Source organism: Sorex araneus, chromosome X (assembly GCF_027595985.1).
Source record: "Sorex araneus isolate mSorAra2 chromosome X, mSorAra2.pri, whole genome shotgun sequence".
Taxonomy (NCBI): Eukaryota; Metazoa; Chordata; class Mammalia; order Eulipotyphla; family Soricidae; genus Sorex; species Sorex araneus.
The window spans coordinates 278,306,232-278,329,755 of record NC_073313.1 but is presented as its reverse complement, the minus strand read 5'-3'; the positions used below and the strand labels follow the sequence as shown (position 1 = coordinate 278,329,755).

Here is a 23,524-nt window from a genome sequence, read left to right as displayed (position 1 = left end):
TATGTTTCCTCCAGAAATTTTATAGTTTCAGGTCCTACAGTTTATTTTTTAATGTTATTAAAATTATTTTTTATTTTATTATTAAATTTCTATTAATTTTATTAATAGCTACACTGTAATGCCCTCACAAAATTAATTTCAGTTTAATTATGTGAGGGCATAAGATTGGCATCTGATTTAATTCTTTTAAGTCAGTTTAACTCAGCATACCCATTTTTCCAATACTGTTTATTAAAAATTTTTTCACTTCACCATTATTTATTCTTGGTGCTGTTGTCAATGATTAGTTGACCGTATATGCATGGGTTTATTTCTAGGTTCTTTATTCTGTTCCACATACTCTTTCAATTATTATTATTTTATAATATAGCTTGAAATTAAGAAGTGTGATGGCTCTAGTTAGGTTGCTCTTTCTCAAAGTTGCTTCTACTATTTTGGGATCTTTTGAGGTTCCACCTCAAGTGTTATCTGTATCTGTGAAAAAAATGCTATTGAAATTTTGATAGATGACATTGAATTTATAGACCTCAACTTTAGGTAGAGTGGATATTTTAGCAATGTTACATCTTCTAGTTTGTTTAGTTTTGGTTTTGGTTTTTGGGACACACCCGGCGGTGCTCAGGACTTACTCTGACTCTGAACTCAGGAATCATTCCTGTCAGTGTTCAGGGAACCACAGAGGATGCCGGGGATCCAAACCCAGATTGGCCATGTGCAAGGCAAGCATTCTACCTGCCATATTATCTTTCTAACCCCAATGACTTTTAATGGTCATCACAGGATATATTTCAATTTATGTGTCTTCAATTTCTTTCAACATTTCACCTTCTTAGTTAAATTTATTCCTAAAAATCTTTTTTTAATATTATCATAAATGAGACTTTTACTTAATTAAGATTGTTTATTATTGATATAGCTAAACCCAAGTTATTTTTATATGTTGATTTTATGTCATGCAGTGTTACTAAATTTATAAGTAGTTCCTGCTGGTCTTCAGGATTTTTTGTCTGTAAGATCATATCATCTTATTCCTTTCTGATTTGAATACCTTGGCTCCCCCCCCCTTTCCTTTCTTACTTGATATTCTCAGTAGGACTTCTCAGTAGGACTTTCAGCTCTACTATTGAATATCTTGAATAGGAATGAAGAGTGGATGGCTGGCCCTACTCTGGTATTAAAGAGAAGCATTGAGATTTTTAGAATTTAATGTGAGGTTAGCTGTGGATGGATTCAGACACTATCTCCTCTGATCCCCACCCTCCCACAAATCTTTAAGTCTCTTACCAGTGATTATAATATTCACTGTATCACTGTATTACAATCTTCCTGTTGTTCATCGATTTGCTGGAGCAGGCACCAGTAACGTCTTCGTTTGTCCCTGTCCCGAACTAGTGTAGCCCAGTGGCGTCTGTTCACTCCAGGAACACGAAGAGCAAGTTATTGTTTCTGTTTTTGGCATATCACATACATCACAGGCAGCTTATTAGGCTTTGCCATGCGGGAAAAAGAAAAAAAGAAATAAAATAAGAATAAAGCCTCACGCTCTGGGAAAAATTGTATCTCTCTCTTCCAGGAGCTTCGTTTTATAGTCTCTGGATCTTGGCCAAGATTACATGGTGCCGGGGGGCGGGGGGAGTTTGTGGGTGTGACTGCCAAGCTATTGGAAAACTGGGGATCTGGCTAGAGGAGGCCCAGTCCTGATCTGAACAGGTGAACAGGCTTGGAGATCTCAGCCCCGGGTCCCGCATACCTGGGTTCCTCTGTTGGTTCCTTCTTGCGTGAGGCTCCTTCGAGCATGTGGAGAGTGGCCTTGAGCATGTCTGTGACTGGGTTCTGGAGGTTTTCAGCTGCCAGGGCTCTGCTTGGGTCGGGGAGGGAAACCCAACCAGCCCCCTTCCAAGGGCTTCCTCCCCCACCCCCCACTCCCCGTTGATGAGATTACATGGGGAGGAGGGAGTTTGTGGGTGTGACTGCCAAGCTACTAGAAAACTGTAATTTATAATATTACAGAATAGCATTGCTTATGGGCTTGCCTTTTCTCTCCTGCTGGTCAACGACAAATCTGTTACACCTTATTCCCCAGCAGACATCACACAGTCCCACTAAACAGTGTTGAACTGACTTGTTGAATCAGTACATTCTAAAATATGGTCCTGGATCAGAGCTATAGTACAGTGGGTTGTGCATGTGCCTTGAGTGCAGCTGACTCAGGTTTGATCCCTGGCAATCCATATGCCATCCCAGACACTGCTAGGACTGATTCCTGAGTGCAGAGCCAGGCATAACCCCTGAGCATTACTGGGTATGGCCCCGAACCAAAAATAAGTATCGATGGGGCCGAAGTGATAGCACAGCGGGTAGGGCGTTTGTCTTGCATGCGGCCGACCCGGGTTCGATCCCCGGCATCCCATATGGTCCCCCAAGCACTGCCAGGAGTAATTCCTGAGTGCAAAGCCAGGAGTAACCCCTGAGCATCGCTGGGTGTGACCCAAAAAGCAAAAAAAAAAAAATAAGTATCGATATGGTAAGTTAGTTGTACGGCATGTTTCTACTCATCCTCTCAAGGAAAAAAAAATCACTGTGACAAGGAAACATTTTTTGTAGCTGTATTTTGAAAATATATCTCACTGTTACTAAATAGAAGATGTATTAAACATTGTTGTATGGTCATAAAAATATGATAAGTGACAGTTAATGAAGGAAAGTAAATCAAGACCTGTGTGAATCTGTTCTTTGTCCATCCTGTAGCTAGCCCAGGAGCAAAAGGCAGCTGCCTCCAAGTACATCTCCAGGTAATTACAGTCTTAAGCTGCTCTTGTCAACTTCACTTAAGCTTTTCTTTTCTTCCTTTCTTTTATGGGGTGGTGGGGTGGGTCACACCTTACAGTGCTCAGGGCTTACTTCTGGCTTTGTGCTCAGGAATTACTCCTGGAAGTGCTCGGAGACCATATGGGATGCCAGGGATTGAACCCAGGTCAGGTGTGATGCAAGGCATGCTCCATACCCACTGTATTACCTCTCCAGCCCTTCACTCATACTTTTCTGTTTGCAAACTTAATAACCAATATTAATAGCTTTAAAAACTCATTTTTGGAGCCCAGAGAGGGATAAGGGGTAAGGTGCCTGCCTTGCATGCGGTTGTCCTGGTCAAGAGCATGATTCCTTGAGCACAGAGCGAGAAGTGATCCCTGAGCATCACTAGTTAAACCCCTCCTCCCAAAAAAAGCTCCCAAGCAAAACATCCAACTCATTTATGCCCATACTATTCATATTAGCATTTTAAATCCTTAATGAGAATCATGTCCATGAATCACCTTGGTTCCATGTAAGCTCTTTCACCGGCCATGATCCAGAGACTCATAAATAAACTTTGAGAGAGAGCTCAAGAAGATGTTGACTCGTCTGGACCCCGTGCATAGCTGAGTCATCCAGAGTATTCCAGGTGGGCGAGTAAGCCCAGCACCACTCAAGCAGCTGAAAGCCTTCACCCTCTGCAGTCACCACCATGCTCCTGGCTGGACCTCCTGCCCGGGATGAGCCTCACCCAGAAATTAATCTGTTGAAAGCCTCAGGTGTGCAGGTTTTGTGACTGAAATGTCCAGGCTTTCACAGGGTCAGGGATGGGCTACCTCCCCCCATCTCCCTGGACTTCCAGAAGCAATGGCAGTCATGCAGATGCCCCAAAACGCCACCCAGCTAAAAATGTAACTCCAACTGTATCACCTCATTAAAAATTCTGGACTTCCTGGAGCAACACCTCAAACTCTACAACACTGATAAACCAGGAGTAGCACACCAGATTGGATGGGATGTAATGTAGAAGGCAGCCAATCTCTATTAACAAAGTATTAACAGAGAAGACTTAACCTTTTAAAATGTAAAACCTTTCAAAATGTAACAATATTTTAAAATCTCTTATACAAGGGTTTAATAGCTCCATGGTGAGATATACAATCTTCACTAACTTTTTACTAAGGAAACATTCTTTTCGATCAATCTTTTAGCAAATTACAACAAGCAGTATAAAATAAATTATCGAGGGCCTACTATGGGGACAGGTTTAAGGAGTGGTTGGGAAAATTGGAGGTAATGGTGGTGACAAGGTGCAGTGGTGGTGGGATTGGTGTTGGAATATTGAATGTCCGTAACAACTTGTCGTGAACATCTTTGTAAACCACAGTGTTTATATAAGGTGTAAGGGGAAAATAAAATAAAATTCTTAATGATATAGAATACTTTAACAAAAGCTCTCAGCTTGAAAAATAGAGAACTAATCAATTTATTTGAAAATCTCATCTTTGCATCTTTATATACAGGGATTTTGTGTTTCGTTCTGCAGTTCAAAGATTCCCAACAGGCTACTTTATTCCTGTAAGTAGATGTAGACAATTAACTCATGATAAATTTGATGTTTATGCAACGATTACATCTGATATTCTCAAGATTCAAAATTTTCTTCTCATAGAGGATGAACAAATGATTTGTTTTATTTTGTTCTGGGGCCAAACCCAGCAGTGTTCATGGCTCTGCACTCAGGTGTCACTACTGGTGGGCTCAGGAGTCCATTTCGGGTGCTGGGATCAAATCCAGGGTGGCTACATACTAGGTAAGCACCCTACCTGCTGTACCATCACTCTCATATGAGTGAATGAATAATGAATGGAATTGATTTGAGATACTTATATATGAAGGTACTAGAGGTGTCAGTGTAAATAACTCATGTGACAGGTTAAGAAAAAAAGGCTACTTAAAAAAAAAAAACTTTACCCCAGAGCCAGAGCGATAGTACAGCACATAGGGCATGTAGGACATTTGTCTTGCACAAGGTCACCCCTGGTTTGCTCCCTGGCATCCCATATGGTCCCCAAGCACTGCCAGGAGTAACCCTTGAGCATCATGGTGTTGCCCAAGAAACAAAAACAAAATCTTTGTCTCTTTCACTTCTCACAGATGCCATCCTACTCATTCAGAATTTCATGTCCCTTCTTCCTTGAATTATCATTGTTAGTTTTGGGGCCATACTTGGCGGTGCTGACATGCTACTCCTGACTCAGTGCTCAAAGGAACTTCTGGTGCTGGGAATCACACTTGTACCTCCGACATGCAAAGCATGAGTTCTAACCCACTAAGGCATCTCCCTAGCCCCTGGTTTCCCTTCATACTGCTCATCACTGTGTCTGACCCAGTTCATTTAATACTTTACCTGTTCTGTTTCTATCTCTCCAATTAATGTAGGCTCCATGAAGGCAGAAACTTTTGTTTATGGTGTGTGTGTGTGTGTGTGTTTGCAGATCCAACCCAGTGCTTCAAGCATGCAAAGCAGATTCTTTACTATCTTTATGGCCCTGTATAAGATTTTTACAGTTGAGGGCAGAGAGATAGCATGCCCCTGACCTGGGTTTGATTCCTGGTATCCCGTATCATCCCCCAAGCAATGCCAGGAGTAATTCCTTAGTGCAGTTCTAAGAGCAACCCCTGATCATTGCTGGGTTGACTTAAAAACTAAAAGAGAGAGGGATGGGATCTTAAACATTGCGTAAGGGAAAAACAAGAACAAAAATGTGTGAATCTGTAACTGTACCCTCACTGTGACTCACTAATTAAAAAATAATTTTCTTTAAATTTCAAAAAAAACTGAAAGAGAGAGAGACAGAGGAAAGACAGAGAGAGAGAGAGAGAGAGAGAGAGAGAGATTTTTACATTTCAGGGAATCGAGTGACAGTACCTAAGGATAACCCAGGTTTGAGCCTCAGTATCACATATAGCTCCCTGAGCCCTACCAGAAGTCATCCCTGAGCACAGAGCCAAGAGTAGGCCCTGAATGTACCACCCCGCCCCCCCCCCAAAAAAAAGGGAAAATAACATCAAGGTCAAGAATAGATAGTTCACAAAACAAACACTTCAAATATTGAATAAAGGTGAACAATATTTCTAAGAGATATATTTAATTCAGTTTCTCTGGTTCTCTTACCCTTCCTCCCCCTTCCCTCTGCCCATTTGCTGCTGCTCTCATTGTGATGCCCAGAAGTCATTCTCTCTCTCTCCTCTCTCTCGTTCTCTCTCTCGCTCGCTCTCTCCTCTCGCTCTCTTCCTTCCTCTCTCTCTAGCTGCCTCCTTGTCAGGGGCTTCACACTTCATCTGTGTGCCCTGTGGGTGCACAGTCATTTGCGCTGCCCACAACCCACACACTTAGTTGTGGGCAGACACCATGCGTGTGGTTGTGGCGCACTGGGCATGGCACATTTCTTGTTGTGACTCTGGGCTTGCAGGCAGCACTACCCCCATGACTGTGTCCAGCACCAGGGAAGATGCCAGGGATAGGACCGACCAATGGCCTCTGCAGGCCAGGCAGGTGCTTTGTGTCCCTGAGTGCTTCCCATACTGGGTGGTTGCTGCCCTTAGCTGCAGGGCTGGGGCCCTCTGACGGGGGCTCTCCCTGGGGTCTGCACCCTGTAGTGCTGTGTCCGTGCACAGATGCTGACGTCAGCCATGCTCTCTGTTGGTGCATCACGGTCCAACTGATGGATCTGCCTGTGCCACACGTGGCACATGTGGGCAGCATCAGAGATCAAACTGGGGGCCTTGTGGTTGCTAGGTAGGAGTTTTGTCGCTGAGTTATCCTCTGGGCTCCTAAGGGTGCTAAAAAATTCTTGGGGGCACCTCCTAAGTGATGATCAGGGGGCCTGGGGGTCACTCTGAAGACAGGTGAGTGGCCATACCAGAAGCCCTGGGGCATGGGGGACCATCAAGGCCACACCCAGCGGTGCTGGGCAGGGCAGGGATGTGGTCCTGGGGGCTGCCCAGGTTCCCACACAAGAAATGCCTGTGTCCTGACCCCTGTACAGTGCCCCTGGCCTCTAAAGATGAATTTAAGTGTGAGAACGGGAAATTATTCTAGATTACCTGGTGGGTGCTAAATGTCCTTGAAGAGGGTGGAAGGAGAGGGAGAGGGGAGAAGGTACTTAAAGCTCAGAAGCATCGCTTGTCCCGACCATCACTGAAGCACGGAATGCAGTGGCCAGGGTAGGGGAACAGCCCCAGTGTCCCAGGACAGGGTGGTACAGAGCTGTGGTGTATCTCTGAGACATTCCTGAGACTGCAGCTGTGAAGAACGGTGGAGCTATGCAGTCGATGCCACGTACACGGAACTGGAGGGACGCACAGTCAGCAAAAGAGTCAGAGGGAGAAGAGCGGGCACCAGGCGATCTCACTCGTGGGTGGCAGACAGAGAGACCAAGTGAGGGACAGATGGCACTGGAGGATGGCAAACCTTTGGCCCTGGATTGCAAAACTAATGAATAAGCAGTGGGGGGTGGGAGGGAGTAAAGATTAGGTTAGAGGTGACAGGGGGATGGGGTGGAGGGTCCTGGGCACTTCAGTGTTGGTGGATGCAGAAATGTTGTGCAGCGTTGCTTTAGCACGATTGAGTTCATCTCACTTAAACTATTAAAGGAAGGAAGGCAGCAGTGTGGGAGGGCCAGGAGCCCAGGCCCAAAGGGGAGGGAGCCCCAGGGCTGGGGACGGAGCAGGGCTTCCCCTGACACTTGGATTTTAGCCCTAGGAAAACTGGAGGAGAGTAGAATTCTGTTTTGCTTTGAAATGACTTTTGTAAAGCCACCAAGCTGATGCCAGTTGTGGTGGCCCAGGAAGTCATTGCGGGTGTCAATGATCCCCAGGGGCTCTTGAAGTGCCGAGGGTCTGGCGTTTCCCTGCTTACTTTGCAGGTCTCTCTTGGCCCTTCTCAGTTTATCCGGAATGGCTCCTCAGCCACTGGCCTAGAGGGGAGCCTCTGGGGGCCGAGTGGGGAAGGGGCGAGGTGAGGCAGTCTCACCATTTGGTGTGGGGGGTTTCCTTGATTCTTGCTGTTAGTCAGCCCCCTCCTCACACTTTCCGAGGCTCCTGAGTGCAGACACAGGACTCAGGTCCCTGGGAACAAGCCCCGGCTCTGTCTCCACAGGGAAACAGGCTGGGCAGCGCTGCAGGGCTGGGGGACAGGAGGCGGCACCGGGGTCACTCTGCAGTGCTCCACTTCGCTGCCCAGGAAGCCGGAGCACTTTTTTTTTTTTAAGGGGGGCATAATTCTGGGAAGCAAACCAGTCTGCTGCTCACTGATACTGTTCCAGGTACCTACGTGTTTCCTATTTCTCCATCACAGCAGGCGCCATTCCTCCAAAGTATGCTGCAGCTTTCCCAAGTCTTATCTCTTATCTGTTGGGAATCTCTCTCTCTCTCTCTCTCTCTCTCTCTCTCTCTCTCTCTCTCTCTCTCTCTCTCTCTCTCTCTCTCTCTCTCTCTCTCTCTCTTTCTTTCTCTCTCTCTCTCTCTCTCTCTCACACACACACATACACACACACTTTCACTGTCTCTCTCCATATATATTATACATATAAAAATAAGAGAATCTAGATAGCTGTAGATGCATAGGACTGGGGATATAGTAAGCAGATAGTAAGCAGGCACTTGCCTTGTACGCACTCAACTGCCCAACCCAGGTTCGATCCCCGGCATCCCATATGGTCCCCAGAGCACTGCCAGGAGTAATTTCTGAGCGCAGAACCAGGAATAACCCCTGAGCCAGGTGTGACCCCAAAACTTTTTTCTTAAAAAAGAGAGAGATAGAGATATATCTATAGCTGTAGATACATTAATAAATATAGATAGACACATCAAGAGATTGAGCTATAGCTACATCAATATATCTCTTCTTGTTAGACATGAAGGTCAAACTAGTTCTTCTTGTTCTATGCATATAGAAGAGATGGTCAGACCTCTATGCCCTTATATTTTGACGGGGAGAAGCAAGCAGTCCAGCTAGCAGTACTCCTACTCCCACTTTGCTCTCTCCTTTCCTCCATCCCAGCCCAATGCTTGATTCCATTTTTTCCTTTGAAATACACACTTCCGTGAATGACAGTAAGTGCATAGAGATTTGTGTACCGTGAGCAAGGAGAGACTTGATAGAAGGAGCTCTTCTGTGTCCTCCTGCAGAATTGTAGCCCAGATCTCAACCAAGCACCATGCAACCCATTCCGACAATTTTTGTCTTTGTTCCCCATGCCTTTGGGGAGGAGGAGATTTTTGGAGATCCTTTTTCTGGCATTTTCACTTGTGTCACTTCGTCCATTTTATAAATAAAATAATTCACTGATTTGGAACATCCTGTCTTTCAACAGAATGCTTTCATGGAAAATATTCCAAGACAAAGAAACAGCCTGGGGCTGAAGTTCAGTTTTTCCAAAACATGCATCATTCCCAGAACAGATTTATGGGTTTGGTTTAGATTCACAAACTGGTATGTTGCTAAGAGCGCACTTCTGATCCCAGCAGTGGGCAATGGTGACAGGAAGTATTATGATAAAGAAATGATAAGTGCTAGAGCATTACCTCAAATCTTCTTGAGATTAAGGCCCAAATCCTTAGGCCAATAATCTTATAATAATGACATTCAGTCTTTATCTGAAAAACTCATTTGATTCTATCACTCACTGAAATTGTTCTAGAAATTGGCATCATATGCATAGAACAGTTAAGGATTCTTGGAGCCGGAGGAAACTTTCTAAGTCAACCAGAGATAACTTAATGGGCTGGGCCCAGCTTTGCATGTAGGAGGCTGGTTTGTTCTCGGCATCACAGGGTGCCGTGAGCACCAGCAGGAGCAACCCCCAGGCAGAGGCAGGGAAACCTCTGAGCACTTCCGGGTGTGGCTCAAAAACCAAAACCCGAAAATAAGATGGTGATTGGCATTCACTGAGTGCTTCCTGCTGCCAGGCACAGTGCTTGGTGGCCTGGCACTGCCTGTCTTTTCACCTCACACCGACCCAGTGCAATGCCAGTACCATCTCTGTTTGGTAGTGCAGGAAGAGGAAGTTGCTTGCCCAGGGCCACACATATATTACTTGGGAGAACGTGGACTCACAGGGGCTGGAGCAATAACACAGTGGGTCGGGCACTTGCCTTGCACACAGCCAAACAGGGTTCTGCACCACGTATGCTCCCTCAAGCACTGCCAGGAGTAGCTCCTGAGGACAGAGCCAACAATAACCTTGGAGCATCACCAGGTGTGGCCCAAAACCCAAAACCACACTCCCAAAAGAACTTGGACATGAAGCCAGTCACTGGTGGCTTCAAAACCTGCTTCCAATGCCAGAGCGGTGAGTGGGGAGGGCATTTGCCTGGCACACTGCCAACCCCGGCCAGAGCAACTGACAGCAGAGAGGGTGTTTGCTCTGCAATCCTGCCAACCCCGGCTCAATCCCCGGCACCTCCATATGGTTCTCTGAGCACTGCCAAATGTGGCCAAATATATATATATAACTTTGGGGGGGTGGGGGTGGGAGGTGGGGAGTTTTTCTTTTATTGCATGTAAAAACTCCTAAAAGAAAAAAATATATTGATCCAGTTCATACTAGGGTATTAGCAACTTTATAGATTCTCTTTCCTCCCTCACCATGCTCTCAGGCACACAGATGAAACAAGAGTTTGTATACTTAGGATAAAGGAGAGGAACTGAAAAGATGGAAAAAGGTGAGGAGAGGAGTCTCAGTGTTTAGGCCTCCATAAATTCACTGTTTATGCTGTGCAGAAAACGTGTGCTATACTTTCAGGCACTGGCCCTCAAATTCATCTCATAAAAACATCTATAAATAAAGTAAAGAAAAATAAGATTCACAAAGATTTTTACCAAGATAAATCTCTCTCCTTCATTTGTTTTGTTTTGTTTTGTGTTTTGTACCATCTCCAGCTGTGCTCAGGGGTCACTCCTGGCTCTTCATTCAAGAATCACTCCTGGGCGCTGGAGCAATAGCACAGCGGGTAGGGCGTTTGCCTTGCACGCGGCTGACCCGAGTTTGATTCGCAGCATCCCATATGGTCCCCTGAGTACCACCAGAAGTAATTCCTGAGTGCAGAACCAGGAATAACCCCTGTGCATCACTGGGTGTGAGCCAAAAAGAAAAAAAAAGAATCAGTCTTGGCAGGCTCAAGGATGCTGGGAATAAACTCAGGTAGGCCACATGCAAGGCCAGCACCCTACCTGTTATGCCCCAACAAAGATAAAATCTTATCTTGCCAATAAGATTTACCAATTTTCACATTTAGGAAATTTTAAATACCTTTTTTCTTGCCAACTAGATGCCTGTTGACTATTATGAAAAGTCTGATTTTAATATAAATATGAAGTGGCATAGTTCCAGAGAAAACCCATGAGAAAGAATATAAATATATGAGTTTCTGTTTCTGTGGGGCAAACTGATTGTGCAATTTTAATATCCTTTTTTTATGTGATTATGGTTACAATAATGACTTGAGTTTGGAATTGACATTTTCTGTTCTAAAAACCACTTTATGATGGGGTTGGAGCCATAGTAGAGCAGGTAGGAGGTTGGCCTTGCATGCGGCTGCACCAGGTTCTGTCCCCCACACCCCAGATGATCCCCGAGCATTTCCAGGGGCAATTCCTGAGTGCAGAGCCAGGAGTAACCTCTGAGCATCACTGGGTGTGACCCAAACAAAATATACTATATGAATCCCTGTTCCCTGGGGCCAACTGGCCACATGTCAGTCACCTCTCTCAACCTCAGTAAGTGGTAGTCAAGGAATAAAAAAATTTACTCAAATAAAGAGAAAAAGAGGAAGAGGAGTGATTCCTGAGCAGAGATCCGGGAGTAAGCCCTGAGCACTGTGGGGTATACCCAAACTGTCCCACAAATAAGTGAATAAAAGATGAATAAAGGCAGAAACACCTCTCGTCCTTTCTTTCCATCACATGTCTAGCTCATCAGCTGTGCACAAAGTGTGAAGGAGCAACTTGTTAAACCATCAGTAAATGACCTAGCACATTAATTTTAGTTGTTAAAAAATTAATTTAAAAAAGATTGACTGGTGCTGGAGCAATAGCATAGTGGGTAGGATGTTTTTGCCTTGCATGCGGCCGATCCAGGTTCAATTCCCAGCATCCCAAATGGTTCCCCGAGCACCACCAGGAGTAATTCCTGAGTGCATGAGCCAGGCTTAACTCTTGTGCATTCATTGCCAGGTGTGACCCAAAAAGCAATAAATAAATTTAAAAAATAAAGATTGACATTTTCCACCCTGGAGAAGCCCATGTTCCCTCTTGACTACTTATATTCTTTTTCTGCTCTCACATCTAAGTAAATTTCCTTCAATAAAAACTATTTTGCTTCACTTGAAAAATAAATTTCTTGTTTGGGGATCTTATGGTGCTCAGGGCTTACTTCTGGCTCTATCCTGACAGTGCTCAGGCATCAAACCCAGGTCAGCCACAGCAGAACAAATGTCTTAACCTCTGTGCTCTCTTTTCAACCCTTAATTTTTTTAAATTGCAGTATATTGCATAATATGAAATACATTCATTTTGAATTTAAAAATCCTCTAGGATGCCAGAAGCTTCTCAGCCTGGAAGAGCCTTTCTCACTTGTTAGAAAACATTTGTTTGTGTCTAGACTTTGGTTGGAGAATTACATTTTGTCCCCAAAGTGTAGATGGCTCAAAGGAGAAGCAGTTGGTAAGGGATTTGTCTGATTAGAAAATGGTTTCCACCCCTGGTTAAAGAAACTTTGGTACATCTACACAATGGAATACTATGCAGCTGTTAGGTGAGATGAAGTCATGAAATTTGCTTATAAATGGATAAACATGGAGAGTATCATGCTAAGTAAGATGAGTCAGAAAGAGAGGGACAGACATAGAGGGACTGAACTCATTTGTGGAGTATAGAATAACATCACATGAGGCTGACACTCAAGGACAGTAGATATAAGGGCCAGGGGGATTGCCCCACAGCTGGAAGCCTGCTTCATGAGCAGAGGGGAGAAGGCAGATGAAATAGAGAAGGGACCACTAAGAAAATGATGGCTGGAGAAATCAATCGGAATGGGAGATGTGTGCTGAAAGTCGATAATAGACCAAGCATTATGACCTCTCAGTGTTTGTGTTGCAAGCCATAATGCCCAAAAGTAGAGAGAGAGTATGGGGAATATTGTCTGCCATGGAGGCAGGGGGAGGGTGGGAAAGGGGGCGGTATACCCGGGATATTGGTGGTGGGGAATGTGCACTGGTGGAGGGATGGGTGTTTGATCATTGTGAGATTGTAACCCAAACATGAAAGCTTGTAACTACCTCACGGTGATTCAGTGAAATTTTAAAAAATGAAGAAGAAAATTATTTCCAGGGGCCAGAGAGATGGTAGAGTAGGGAGAGCATTTGCTTTGCATGTGGCCGACCCGGGTTCGACCCCTGGCATCTCAGATGTTCCCCCGAGCACCTCCAGGAGAGATTCCTGAATGCAGAGCCAGGAGTAAGTTCTGAGCACTGCCGGGTGTGGCCCCACCAAAAAGAAAAAAGGGAAAAGTGGCTTTCTATCTTTACATTATCCAATTTAATATTTGATTAGAGCAGCATAATTGTTTGGAAGAAATCACTATAGGAAGAAATCTGAGAACATTTTTGTGAGCATTGAGGAATAGATATCAGGACCATGCGTTCTCCTACAAGTGGCTTTTGTAACTACTAATGACCAAATCTCACAAATCCTTAGACCAAAAGGTACAGAACCATCAGAGCAGGATTTTCTTGAAAAACAAGCTGCTACAAAACCCAATTGCTCTTCTCTAAGAGAACCCAATGAATTAAAATTGCCAGTTTGGGTTTCTTTTTCCTTCATCCCTTCATTTAATTGTCTTCTAAGTGACCCCAATCCCAACCTGCACCTAGAACTGCAATAATTTTGTACCCGCATGAATGTGTTTCCACAATGTCGGCATTAGAATATCAGCCAGTTGGCATAGCTGTTCTCAGTATATATGGGCGTCTGGTGATTTTATTTTATTCTCAACTAGGGTAAAGAGGAGAAAGGAAGGTTTTATTTTTCTAAATTATTCCCCCTGCCAATAGCTACTTGGCATGAGGGCCAGAGAAATTCAGTGATTTTCTTGGCAGCTGCTGGTAGGCTGATACAAGACTTTGAAACACAGTTTGGTCATATGGATTGAATTTTAAGAGCTATTTGTGGCTTCCTCTTGCTCATTAATTTTATTTTACGTAAGTAATAATCTTACATACAGGAATATCTGTCCAAAGGTGTCATTAGGGATTAGTTTCAGTAGTATGATAACAACATAAACTGTAAACATCCAACAGAAGGGAAATAATGAAAAAAGAATATTACAGATATACTCAGAGGAATGTCTTGTAGTCATTAAAATAATCATTAAAATTATAAGATAGCATAAAAATATTTACAATCCAACGTGTAGTTTTAAAATTCAGGGTACAAGTGGATGTGTAGCTTATGATTTTAATAATGTAAGACTAATCATCTATACAAAACACAGAAAATGCATCGACATGTCAGTACCTGTACTGAGGTTCTGTGATTAAGGATGTGCACTGTTTTTTCTCTTTCTTTTCCATTAATTTTATAAATTTCAAAATAAAAATTTAAAACAAAAATATTTGACAAAAGGAGCCAACAAAATGGTCACCAAACAAAATATTGTTACTTAAATAAAAATAGTCCTACTTGCTACTACTTAACTAGAACTCAGTCATTCACATGACTTGGGGTTTGCTCTGCAGAACCTCTGTCATTATTTCTCATGGTTGCATATAAAATGAAAAATGAGACTTGCTTATCTTTCTGACAGTAGGAACAAAATATTACAGTGCCAAATGAAAGGATTTCTTTTATTTGATGTCAGAAATATTTCAAGATGGTTTTGTATTTCTTAAAACCTGACATGCCTATAAATAATATGGGAAGGATTAGATAAACAGGATAAAGTCTGTTCAGATACCATAAGTGTCAGATGATTTGTCTGTTTTAGTCACATTTTACTGGAATTTGAAGTGGAGGACTTCAGAAAGAAATCTGCATTTTGAAAAAACTGCATCCTTCAGAGTTTTTGCATTTAAGGAATTAGTTCAATTAAAAACTAAACTTAAAAAAAAAAAGTTGAAATTTTGTCTAAATCTCCATAAGAGAGCTGGAGAGAAGAAAGCCAGTAAGGCATTTGTCTTGCGTGTGTCCAACCTGAGTCCAATCCCCACACCACATACTGTGCTCTGAGTCTCAGCAGGAGTGAGCCCGAGCACAGAACCAGGAGTGAGCCCTAATCTGGGCCAGGAGTGAGCCCTGAGCACAGAACCAGGAGTGAGCCCTGAGCACAGCTGAGTGTGGCCTCAAAACCAGCTGCTACAAACTCCATGAAGAGACAGAAAAATCATTAGTAAACATGGTCAGATTGACAGGGCTGGAGCGATAGCACAGCAGGGAGGGCGTTTGCCTTGCACGCGGCCGACCTGGGTTCGATTCCCAGCATCCCATATGGTCCCCTGAGCACCACCAGGGGTAATTCCTGAGTAAAGAGTCAGGAGTAACCCCTGTGCATCGCTGGGTGTGACCCAAAAACCAAAAAAAAAAACAAAAAAACATGGTCAGATTGAATAACCCGAGCCTGTTCATTTCTGTTTGAAAGGAATCTGAGAATTAGGACAATTAAAATAAATGCTACTCTCTCTTCAAAGGTGATTTCAGTGGTAGATAATTTTTATTTTAATTGAATCACCATGAAATACACAGTTACAAAATTGTTCATGACGGGGTTTCAGTCATGTAGTGTTCCAGCACCCATCCCTTCACTAGTTCACTAGTGTACATTTCCCGCCACCTGTGTCCCCAGTTTCCCGCCTGCACCCCAGGCCCCAGCCTGCCTCTATGGCAGACACTTGACTCTCTTGACTCTGTCTCTCTCTTTCCTGTAGGCACTGTGGGTTGCAATACTGTTTACTTTTGAAAAGGTATCATGGATATCACTTTTCCTCCCTTCTGCACCCAGGTTTTGTCCAGAGTGAGCATTCCTAACTATCACTGTCAGAGTGGTCCCTGCTCTGACCTAACTGACCTCCCCTCTCCCTACCATGGACGGATCTTCCTGGCTCTCATTTCTACTGGCTTTGGGTATTGTTACCACACTATGTATATATGCTATGTATAAATATACAGTATTCTATTGTGTAGAAGTACCATAGTTTATATATTCTCTGGAGTGGCAGTTAATTTTTTAGGGGAAAGTATAACATTTTAAATATAGTTAGTGATATACTAAGATTAATTTTTTAAAAAATGTATGAGAGGCTGCAGTTATAGTACAGCAGGTAGAGCGCTTGCCTTGCATGTGTCTACCCAGGTTCAATCCTCATCATACAGGTCAATCCCATATGGTCCCCAGAGCCTACCAGGAGTGGCCCCTGAATGCAGAGCCAGGAGTGATCTCTGAGCACTGCCGGGGGTGGCCCAACAACAAGGACAAAGGTTTTTTAGGCTCTCACTGTGTTTCAGGGAAGGGAGCCCCACCCGGCAGGAATGAGTTGGGGTACTTTCTTGACTCTCACAGTCTTTGTCTCCGAGCGGTGGCGTGCAGGTGACCTGCTGCGTCCACTTGTGCGGCATGTCGGGGTTTGCGAGACACCTGTGCTGGGCCTGGAGCCCTAAGTCCTGGAGGCTCGTCCTGGAGCGCCAGGAAGCCCCTGAGAATACTCTCCCAGCGGGCTGTGTGTTCTGAGTGTCGTAGTAAGTGGAAAGTTCCACTCTTGGCAGCGTCCCATTGAGATTGTACTGTAACTTCGAAGGTCCAGTTCCCTGCCACTTGAGGGCCACCTGAGTGGCAGGCAAGCGGCCAGGGTGATGGCACAGCAGGTTTGACCCACGGACCCACAGATAGTCCCCCCAGCACCACCAGGGGGACATTCCTGAGTGCAAAGGCAGGACTAAACCCTGAGCACCACCAGGGGTGGCCCCAAACTCAAACAAAAAACTGCAACAACAGACAAGATGCTAGGTGAGGGGGATGGGGTGGGGGTGGTGAGAGGGATACTGGGATCATTGGTGGAGGTGAATGGGCACTGGTGGAGGGATGGGTAAATGATCACTGTATGAGTGAAATGCAAACACAAAAGTTCATAAGTTTGTAACTGTACAACACAGTGATTCTCTTAAAAAAAAAAAAACCTGAAAAAAAAAAAAGATGCTAAGTGAGAAAACCTTACCAGACCGTCAGGCACCCAGCAGGGCTGGAAGATGGCTCCCGTCCTCAGACGTTACAGGGACAGAAAGAGGAGAAAGGATGGGCAAAGATGGCTCTCAGAATAAACAATAACCCCCTCACAGACTGGTGTCTTGAGGCTGTCTTTTTTTAAAATTAATTTATTTATGTATTTTTATTAGTGAATCACCGTGGGGTACAGTTACAAACTTATGAACTTTCATGTTTGCATTTGGTTTACATCCCTCCACCAGTGCCCATTCTCCCCCACCAATGTTCCCAGTTTTCCTCCCACCACCCCCACCCCAACCCCCACCACCCCGCCCTGCCTCTATGGCAGGAATTCCCTTTTGCAGATCTAGACAGAGTAAGGATCAGACCTTGGGCAAAGTTAACCCACGGCTGTCCTTTAGGTGCCGGCAAGAACATTCGTCCTTATCCAACACTGATCTCTGGCCAGGTTTCAGCTCTTTGCTAGTGCTGACCAGACACAGAAAAGTCAGATTTAGCAGGTCCACACCTAGCTGACTGCTCAGCCCTCAGGCAGCTGCATCTAGCTACTCACAGCATCTTTCTTTAAATTTTTAAAATATTTATCTATTTAATAAATCACCGTGAGATATAGTTACAACGCTTTCATGATTGAGTTTCAGTCATACAATGATGGAATACCCATCCCTCCACCAGTGCACATTTCCCATCACCAATGTCCCCAGTATCCCTCCTGCCACTCCCACCCCACCCCACCCACTGCCTCTGTGGCAGGCACTTTACTTCTTACTCTCTCTCTACTTTGGGGCATTATGGTTTGCGATACAGATACTGAGAGGCCATCACATTTGGTCCTTTATCGACTTCCAGCACACGTCTCCCATCCCGAGCGATCCCTCCAACCATCACTGGCTTAGTGATCTCTTCTCCATCCCAGCTGCCTTCTCCCCCAGCTCAGGAGGCAGGCTTCAAACCGTGGGTCCTCACGGCATCTTACAGCTTCATTGACTCTTCTGGGGATACTTTTTTTTTTCTTCTTTTGGGGGTTTTGGGTCATACCCGGCAATGCTTACAGGTTACTCCTGACTTTGCATGTAGGAATCCTCCTGGCGGTGCTCAGGGGACCATATGTGATGCCGGGGATTGAACTCAGGTTGACAGTCACCCAGCAGGGTTGGGAAGCAAGTGCCCTCCCCACAGTCCTATCACTAGGACCCCTGTGCATGTTTTTGTTTGGTTCTCTTCCATTCCTTCCTGGCTTGAGGTCAGAGATCTTGTTTGATTCATCTGTGTAATTCCTGGTGCTCTCCTTTGTTAAATCTGCCCTCAAGGCAGAAGGGTCTTTTCCAGAGGGCAAAGAAAGATAAGATCTTGTCCGGAGGGTTGAGATAGAATCACCCAGACTGGGCAGAGGGTACTCCAAAAGTTCACAGCAGTCTCGTAGGCCAGCAGGTTCTGGGAAGGTAACAAATCTTGTTTCTTTTGGCACTGAATGTTAGTGGTGCTGCATGTGTTTGGGTATGGGAAACCCAGAGTGGCCCAAGCATGGCTCAATACAAGTACCATTTAGGGGCTGGAGCAATAGCACAGGGTAGGATGCTTGCCTTGCATGCAGCTAACCGAGGTTCGATCCCCAATATCCCATATGGTCTCCCAAGCACCACCAGAAAAATTCCTGAGTGCAGAGCCAGGGCCCTGAGCATCCCCAGGCATGATGCTCAAACACAACAACAAAACTAAACAAATATATGGTTTAAAAACCAACATGACCAGCACATTCCAGGGTAAGGTGCCCACCTCCCCTGCAGCACCACCAGGAGTGAGCTCCGAGCACTGCGGGTTGTGAATCCACCCTCCACCCCTGCAGATAAAAGAACTAGCACATTCCACTTGTGTAAGCAGTGCTTAGTAGCTCAGTACTGCCTGTTCATCCCAGGAGCCACCACCCCCCCCCACTGACGTGTGCAAACATGAGCCCAGAGCAAGCTGGGGAGCCCCTACATGGTGGGGGGTGGCGGACAGAATCTGCAACATGGAAAAGTAGCACCCGGGTGCATGTCCTTTTAAACACGCTCTTGCCCCAGATCTGTCTGTCCCCACGAGCTGTGGGGACCAGGTCCCCTCCCTCCTCACACACTCAGTCCTCCTAGTGGGGCAGGAGGAGAAACAGTTGCCGCTGTGGACTCAGGAAATGCCTGGAGACTTCTGGAATAGGACTCTGGGAATAAGCAGATACTGATCTGCTTCCCTAATGCACCCTCTTTCTGGGTGACAGGTTTGGGGCGGCCCTGCAGTATTCTGGGGTTACTCCTGGTGCTATGGCCTGGGGTCTCTCCTGGCCATGATCAGGGGCCCAGGGTCTGCAGCATGCCAGGCAATACCTCACCCCTGCACTATCTCTCCAGCGCTGATAATTCCCATTTCAATGATTTCTTCTGGGTTCTGAAGCAATAGTACATTGCTTGCCTTGCACGTGGCCGACCTGGGTTTGAGCCTTGGCTCCCATATGGTCCCCTGACCATCATCAGAAGTAATTCCTGAGTGCTGAGTCAGGAGTAACCTATGAGCATTGCTAAGCCTGGCCCCAACAAAACAGAACAAAACAAAAGATTTCTTCTGTGGCCCTGGGGGGCAGTTCCATGGCAGTGTGTGTGTGTGTGTGTGTGTGTGTGTGTGTGTGTGTGTGTGTGTGTGTGTGTGTGATGGCAGCTCCATGCGTGTGTGATGCAAGCAACATTGAGAAGGTTCCAGCTGGCAGAAGTGAAGCACACAATCGGGGGTCATTCCTTTCTGCCCAAACCACGGTCCCTCTGACTCACGACCAAAGGCAGGGAGGCAGCTGGGTGGCCCGTTAGGGCTTCCCGAAGACTGACCTGTATCACGAGGGACTCACAGCTCGGATGCTGGAAATAAAATTGCATCAGACATGGGGGAATCTTGCACTTTTCCCTTAACATTATTCAAAAAAGCCCTTAGGTCCATAAAAATTTATCCTCCCCCTACAGTTGAATGGAAGAATTCCCGCCCCCCCCCCCACTTTTTTTTTCACTTTTTCATGGAGGTGGCACACTTAGCTGTGCTCAGGGCTGACTCCTGACTCTGTGCTCAGGGATCACTCCTGGTAGGACTCAGGAGACCATATGGGATGACGGGGATAAAACCCGGGTCAGCTGAGTGCTCAGAAAGTGCCCTGCCCACTGTACTATCTCTCCAGCCCCAGTATCCCCATTTATTAGATCAGTCACCTGGCCTTGGTATTTTTAATTTTCAACTTTCAGAGACATTATAGCAAATTTTGGGGACCAAGATTTTACATACTTTCCTCATGGTTTTCTTAGGATGAAGTCCTACAAAGAGAGGGTGGTTCAAATATGTTTAACTTCATGTTGCAAGGTTTTGAAATATATATGCCATCTGTGTATTTTAAGTATACATATATATATGTATGTATATATATATATATATATATATATATATCACTGTCATCCCGTTGTTCATCAATTTGCTTGAGCGGGCAGTAATATCTCCATTCATCCAGTAATATCTCCATTCATCCCAGCCCTAAGATTTTAGCAGCCTCTTCTTACTCATCTTTCCCAACGATTGGAGGCTCTTTCAGGGCCAAGGGAATGAGACCTGTTATTGTTACTGTATTTGTCATAACAAATATGCCACGGGGAGCTTCCATATCTATTGCGGAGAGCAGAGCAAGCATTCAGATGTCTCACAGATTAACAACTTTGCAATCTTTCTGCCTTCCCCCGCTGTAGCATGAAGGCCCAGGCCCAGGTCACTATGACATGAAAATTCCTCCAACAACTTGCATTACTTCTTGTTTTCAGTCCAAAGTACCTCGGTTCCTGCCTCTCTGTTCAGTGAGTATTCTGAAAGACAGAAGACGGGGTTCCGGAGACGTGTTGTTTGTCCCGGAGCACTGAAAGACAACTCTAATTCCCGTGGCCTTGTGGCTCCTGGCAGTGCCCTGGTCAAAGAACGCCCCTGAACTTGTGGGTCTGTAGAACTCGGTGTGAGACACCAATGGTGTCTGTGAGAAGTGGTGTGGGGAAGATCGGGCTAGCAGGCAGAGACGCCGCCCATGGGTGTCTGCAGGGCTGTGCCAGAGTGGGGTGGCCAGGCCTGCATTTGAGGAAAGCACAGGAGGACTGGCTGGTAATTAAAAACTAGCGGTAGGCAGGGCTGGAGTGATAGCACAGCAGGGAGGGCACTTACCTTACACACAGCCAACCCAGGTTCGATCCCCAGCATCTCATGGGGTCCCCCGAGCACTGCCAGGGGTAATTCCTGAGTGCAGAGCCAGGAGTAACCCCTGAGCATTGCCAGGTGTGACCCCAAAACTAAAATCAAAACTAAATAAGAATTGGCAGTAGGTGGCAGGCAGATCCCCTTGGCAGGTCCTCCCTACACACCCCTGTGTCCTTACTGAGGTGTTCCCCGCCCCTCCCCCACACACACATGGGTCTCTGTCAGAACTCAGACGGAAGCGGGAGTCACACCGGGTAGGAACTGCCTTCTCAGGAGCTCCTCTGGGCTCGGGTGCTGTTTGGGTCTTCCTGCACGGTGGGGAGAGCCTTCTGTCTCGTGGGCCGGCCTTCCAGAATGCCCCATGCACACCGCTGCTCCCCCAGCACCAGAGCTAAGGAAGGCCTGGGCTCCTTTGGACGCCCAGCTAGGACTTGACTCGGTTTCCAGGCTGCTCTTCCAGCCCTGATGAAGGGAACATCCTGTCATGCGCAGCAGCTCCTGCGGCCGGCTCAGCCCCACTCGCGGGCAACCCTGTTTCTGCGCTCTGCCTCCTGCCGTGATGACAGCCTGCGGGAGGAGGCTGGAGACGCCAAGCTGCCAATGCGGGCCTCACGCTCTGGTGAGGCCGGTGCTCTTGGCCCCTGCGATGGGCGGGTGGGGCGGGGCAGTGCAGATACTGAGACTAAGACTCAGACCAGGCCTGACCCGGACCCCTGCCTTCATGCTCTGCGTCTCTCCAGCAGAAAATGCCTTTGGTGCCAAGATTTGCACCGAAGTGCCTGAGCCAGAGAGATGGCACAGAGGGTAAGGCCTTGCACATGGCACGTTCCTGTTTGGGTCCCCGGGCCCCACCGAGGGCCAGGAGAAAGCACTGAGCACCACGGGTGACCCACAGCCCCAGTAAAAGTAAACACCTTAAAACACCTCCATCTTAAAAAACAAATAAAGACTGAGCTTGCCCCTGTCATGGGAAATGCTGCCTGGGACACAGAAATGACCCTCCCCCCTGCAACATGCCAGCACAAGTTGAGTTTCTGAATAACTAATTCCCCTCTCCCGCCTCAAATTTCCTCAAAACAGACTGACTTTGTGCCGGTGGAGATGCCTTGGGAAGACGGAACTTAGAGAGCTGTGGTCCCCAGGGCCCAGGCTGGGCCCAGGAGAGAAGCAGGCATGCCGGGTCTTTGCAGGGTCACTGCAGGCAGGACAGCAGCTGCTTGGGAGCGGGAGTGGCCCCTTGGGGGACACAGTTCCCTGAGGTGCGGCCGTGAGGTCTCCAGGCCTAGCTGTCATTTCTCCTTCTGGCACCCTCAGGGAGCCTCCAACAGGAAGGGGGAGCACTACAGCTCCAGAGTCCAGCCCGGGAGGGGGGGCATTCCGTCTCTCTGCAGGACCTGGGGCATCGTCCCAGCCAGGAGCCAGGCCACAAGGCACCACCTGATCACCGTTCTCTGTTCTGGTTTCAGAAAACCCCTGGCCCAGGTGCCTACACGTCTTCCAAGCAGTTCCCCAGGCAGTCCCGGACCATTGCCAAAATGGGCCGAGAACACAGCTTGTTCTTCAACAACACCATCGGCTTTTAAAATAAACACGTCTTAAAACAATCACTGTTCACTGGAGCACTGTCATCCTGTTGCTCATTGATTTGTTCGAGCGGGCACCAGTAACGTCTCTCATTGTGAGACTTATTGTTACTGTTTTTGGCATATCCAATACGCCACGGGTAGCTTGCCAGGCTCTGCCGTGTGGGCTCGATACTCTCGAGAGCTTGCCGGGCTCTCCGAGAGGGGCGCAGGAATCGAACACGGGTCGGCCGTGTGAAAGGTGAACAGCTCTAATAACAATAAAATAAAATAAAATAAAATAAAGATGTCTTTCCCCTTAGCTTACTTTGTGTTGGAGCAAGTTCTTATGTTGAGAAAACTCATCTTGTCCTGTTCCCGAGAAAGTTGGGACCACAGAACATCCTACATTCTTTTTGTTTTTGAGGGCCTGTGGGCACATCCGGCAGTGCTCAGGGCTTAGTCCTGGCTCTGTGCGCAGAAATCGCTCCTGGTGGGTTCAGGGGACCAAGTGGGGTGCCCTGCTCACTGTACTCCAGCTCCCACTCGACCTTCTTATCTGGAGGAGTCCCATGATTTCCTCGTAACTGATGTCACGGTCCCCATGACAACTACTCTCACCCCACCTGACGTTGTGCATGATTTATG

The 23,524-nt window shown here is 46.3% G+C and overlaps 1 protein-coding gene across 1 annotated transcript in view; it reads left to right on the top strand.

Annotated features, from left to right (window-relative positions):
- The window catches only part of STPG4 (sperm-tail PG-rich repeat containing 4), a 37,465-nt gene extending 14,327 nt beyond the window's left edge, over positions 1-23,138 (top strand). The window contains exons 2-5 of the mRNA XM_055122599.1: positions 2,749-2,792; positions 4,317-4,371; positions 20,822-20,926; positions 22,781-23,138. Coding sequence (XP_054978574.1) covers positions 2,749-2,792; positions 4,317-4,371; positions 20,822-20,926; positions 22,781-22,897 — 321 coding nt within the window. The 3' untranslated portion in view covers positions 22,898-23,138. The remainder of the gene's footprint in view (positions 1-2,748; positions 2,793-4,316; positions 4,372-20,821; positions 20,927-22,780) is intronic.
- The last annotated feature ends 386 nt before the right edge of the window (positions 23,139-23,524 follow it).